This window comes from Mandrillus leucophaeus, unplaced genomic scaffold (genome assembly GCF_000951045.1).
Source record: "Mandrillus leucophaeus isolate KB7577 unplaced genomic scaffold, Mleu.le_1.0 Scaffold1144, whole genome shotgun sequence".
Taxonomy (NCBI): Eukaryota; Metazoa; Chordata; class Mammalia; order Primates; family Cercopithecidae; genus Mandrillus; species Mandrillus leucophaeus.
The window spans coordinates 321,332-326,058 of NW_012099699.1; the positions used below are offsets into that span (position 1 = coordinate 321,332).

At 37.9% G+C, this 4,727-nt stretch overlaps 1 protein-coding gene across 2 annotated transcripts in view; it reads left to right on the plus strand.

Moving 5' to 3' along the window:
- Nucleotides 1-4,727, plus strand: part of ARHGAP18 (Rho GTPase activating protein 18) — a 161,665-nt gene that overhangs the window by 135,588 nt on the left and 21,350 nt on the right. For both annotated transcript variants that reach the window (XM_011997440.1, XM_011997448.1), the window contains exons 11-12: nt 775-981; nt 2,250-2,390. In XM_011997440.1, coding sequence (XP_011852830.1) covers nt 775-981; nt 2,250-2,390 — 348 coding nt within the window. The remainder of the gene's footprint in view (nt 1-774; nt 982-2,249; nt 2,391-4,727) is intronic.

Sequence of the window (4,727 nt, forward strand, 5' to 3'; positions counted from 1 at the left end):
TTCGTTTCTCCACTTTTTCTATCACAATATTCCCTCCCCTCTCCTCTTGTCTTCTCTTGTCTTCTCTTCTCTTCTCTGTTTCCGAGACAGGGTTTCTCTCTGTTGCCTAGGCTGGACTTGAACTCCTAAGCTCAGATGATCCTCCCACTGATCTGGGACTACAGGTGTGCACCACCATGCCTAGTGCCTGGGACTACAGATTTGCACCACCATGCCCAGTGCTTAGGATGACAGGTGTGCACCATCATGCCCAGGGCCTGGGACTACAGGTGTACACCACCATGCCCAGTGCCTGGTTCATTCTTTATAAGTTCCATATCAGCCAGATATTGATTGCCTTAAAGCAAATGAAACTGGAGTCGAATGATCCTTTTTGAGATAATTTTTAAAAGTCTTTTTAAAAGGAAAATGCAGCACTTCCTGAAATAGGCAAATGTTTGTATGATGTTTTAAATTACTTTTCAGCTCTCCATGACTCCCATAGGCCAGAGGTCTGACACTTCCCCTCTCCTCTCTCTGCTCCCTAGTTCAGCTATGTGCCATCCCTGCTTCATTCTCCAGCACCAAGGTCCTTAGTAGAAGCAAATTTCCACCTCAGGGAGCGTCAACCAAATGGAGAAGTCTTGGTAACAGGGCCTGTTGGATGTGATTAGTTGACTGTGCTAATACACAACTTGTTTTTTTTTAATGAAATAAAAATTGCATATGCGACAGTGCTTTAATCTTTTATCTTCATATATGACACCAATCTCAAAAGAGTCATTTCTGTTTCAGGCCCTTCTTGAATTTCTCCAAAGAGTAATAGATAATAAAGAAAAAAATAAAATGACAGTCATGAATGTAGCAATGGTCATGGCCCCGAATCTCTTTATGTGTCATGCGTTGGGATTGAAGTCCAGTGAACAGCGAGAATTTGTAATGGCAGCTGGGACAGCAAATACCATGCACTTACTGATTAAGTATCAAAAACTTCTGTGGACAGTAAGTATATATCATATGCTTTGTTCTTAGTAGTTTAAAAACATACTACATGTTTGTTATTAGCTTTATTAAATTACATTTAAAATTTGTGAGTGCAGAAGATATTAAAGACATTTTATTCATATAGGTAAGGAGGGCCCTGTGAATTTCTGTTTTCAAATTACATCAAAACATGCCTTGTAAGAAGTTCGTTTTATTTACTTCTGCCTATTTTCCCATTTCTCAGTGTTTAGTCCTGCTCTATTTTTAAAAGCCCATGCTATCTTCGTTTCAGATTATTCAGTTCTTATTCATAGACCCTTTATTGAAAGGGGTGCACGCATTTTGTACCCTTATTGCTGAGAACATCTTTAAAAATGGTTTCCTCTGTTTTACACTTATTTTGAGCTTGTTTTGACAGCTTATCAGTGGATGGTAGTGGATGAGAGCCTTCGTTGATTAGGTGCTCATGTTCCAGTGAAATTTATAATTTTTCAGCGAGGCATCTTATAAGCATTTGGAAAAAAATGACCTCAAGGAATTCCAAGCAAAATTATAATATTGAATATTTCAATCTCTTATTTGAGGAACTTCCAAACATTAATTTGTTAAAAAGAGTGATGATATTTAGATCCTGAAGTCTTTATAATCTATAAAAAGACAACTGATGTAGATGATTTCAAATGTGTTTTTTAATAAAAAATTAATGTCCATTTATTAAATCTCAATGTTTGTCAACCTTATTTCATGGTTACATTTTGATACCTTAAAATATTTTGTTTTTGCTAATGTGATTTCTTAGGATAAATTTGTCCTGGATTTTTGCTAGCCACCTATCAGCTCTTATTTCTTGGGGAGTTGTTCCTTCTCTCGTGACAGCAGAGGCTAGCTGGTTATTAGAAGGGGACTTTAGGTTAGCTAGCAGGGCTGTAGGTAGGAGGCTGCAAAAGGAAAGACCTATGGAGGTGGTGGCTTCTACTGCTCGTCACCTCAGGGGGTCTCCAGTCTGGAAGAAGGCCACTGTGTCCTTGAACTTCACAAAGCCTCTTTTGGAACCTTCCACAGTGGGTGGTGAATTACACCACGTGGATGCCCTGCACACCTGGTAAGGGAATAATATGAAGCACTTTCTTTTCACAGATTTAATGAATAGTGCATGGAAAATGGCAGTCTTATCAAAAAGAGAAACTCTTTACTCCTTTCGAAATTTAAAAAATACAGTTTTTTTCTGTAGTTTAAAATGCTGGCATTTCTTTTTCCTCTCTAAGATTAATTCCTTTTCTCTGTAGATTCCCAAGTTTATTGTAAACCAAGTGAGGAAGCAAAACACGGAAAATCATAAAAAGGATAAAAGAGCCATGAAGAAACTGCTGAAGAAAATGGCTTATGACCGAGATAAATATGAAAAGCAAGATAAGAGTACAAATGATGTAAGAAAATAGTGGAGATGTGTATCTATTCAGATTTTAAGTTATTTTTTAATACCAAAAATTTTTATTTAATGTCGTCATAGTATGACTTTCTGCCACTTACTAGGCTTTGGTACTACTTGCAAGTGAAAGACATCAGTAACTATCTTCCTACTACTGCTGCTAATGATCAGGATTGATAGTTGGTCAGGTGTTGGTGACTCAGCATGTGAGCTGTTAATGGGGAACAAAGGAAGATATCAAGACGACTGAACACACACACACACACACACACACACACACACACACACACACCCCTACCCCTACCCCTACCTCTCCTGCAGAGACTCTAGTGGCCTACTGAATATATAATCTAGAGTGAGTAAGTAACCCCACGTGAACCACTGACATTTTTTTTCTAAATTTTTCTCATCTGTAGAATGGGGGAAAATAGCTAATCCAGAGAGACAAATAGGTTAATGTTTGTGTTGTGCCGAGGATTATTCCTAGACTTTAATAAGTATTTGAAGGTTCTTAATTTGATCAGAAGAATTTTGAGAGCTAAATTGGAAAGAAAAAAATTAAGGTGTTTCAAAAAAGAAATACCTAAATAGCTGTATTTATAAAGTACTGTAAGGATATATTAAGAACTGGGTTTACAATAATGAAATATACATGGATATGTGTTTATGAAGTGAGTTACCAAAGCTGTAGCGTAAGATCATGAAATGAACGGGTTTCTATTGTTCTATTTAAGTGAATCCACCTCCTCCCTCTACCACCACCGTTGAAGTTGTTTAGTTACATGCTGACATCTTGTGGAATAATGTGAAAATGCAGTTACCAGCCTTTGTCTGAATTTTTGGTTATGACCTGCTTATGGATCCAGTAACCATAAAAACAAAGTTTTTCTCTTAGATTTATTTGTATCTCTCACTCTTAAAAAATAATACTTTCTTGGCATTGTAAAACATTTTAAATCAAGTTTTAAATATCTTTAAGAACATAAAGAGAAGTTGTAAATAATGCTTATTTTTTTTAGAAAGGCCTTGATATTATCCTAAAGGCTTTTAGAAAGCATTTTTGTTTGGCTTTTGGTTAAATTTAGAATGTTCTGTTACCTCTAAGACCATTGTAAATATGTGAATAAAATCTGTTTTGCAGCCCTTCTCATTCACATTAAGTGACTTTATAGCCTTGTCTTTTTATAGGGCATTTAGCCGTGATACTCTGAGGCTCAGGATCTACTTAAGGAAATATTTGAGGTGTACCTTTTTAATAATATTTAGAAAAAATGAAATGTTTACTTTTTGGAGATGGAATATTTTAGTGATTTTGTTATTTATGGGAAAAAGCATTTGAGTTTTGTTTTGTTTTTCCCTTATGTGAAATTCAGTTACTCATCTAACAAAATGCTACTGCCACCTTGGTGCTAGGCCCCCACTTTATGTTAGGTGTTCCCAGGGAGTCAGGGAGCTGAGTGCTCACCCTCGAGGAGCCAGGAAAAGGGATGTAGAAGGGATGTAGCTCAGAGGTATGTGATTGAAGCCTGACCACGGTACCGTCATCGACAAAACAGGAAGTACGCATGAGAGAGGCTTCACTGGGGAGTCAAGCTGAGAATTGAAAAATAAATCAGTGTTGTTCAGGTGTCACTAGAGAGGAGCCATCTAACCCGCAGAGGAAGCCTTCTGACATCGCAGCCCATGGGTAGGAGGTCCATTTGGCCTGTCATTTTGGTAGAAAAATTCTAATCTCCAGCCTGGCCAAAACAGTGGAACCTCGTCTCTGCTAAAAATATAAAAATTAGCTGGACGTGGTGGCACACACCTGTAGTTCATCTACTCGGATTGCAAAGGCAGGAGAATCGCTTGATCCCAGGAGGCAGTGAGCCAAGACTGTGCCACTGCACTCCAGTTTGTGTGACAGAGTGAGACTTCATCTCAAAAAAAAAATTCTAATCAATATCCAAAGGTTTTTTTAAAAAAAAATTATGTGGTTTTATTAGGGAGAGTAAATAGACACAGAAAGCAATTACAGAACAAGTAGAGGTGCAAGCTAAGTTCAAATACTGTGGATATGTGGTAAGTCACTAAGTAACAAGAGTTTTTTGCATGTTTCTTCCAACTGGCAACTGCCAGAATTCTAAAACTAAAAGATTTAATGTGAAAGTTTGAACCACCATCTGAATAACAAATGGATGTTGGGACATCCCTCATCTTCTGGCGGTAAGGGGCCTGCTGTCGAGCAGGGTAGCAATTGCCTGGAATTGAGTAGAAGCTGTTCCCTTTGGATGGAACATAGACCATCTACTTTGCTGTAAGCCACGCCCCCTCCTTCATTCTGTCTGATTGCTGT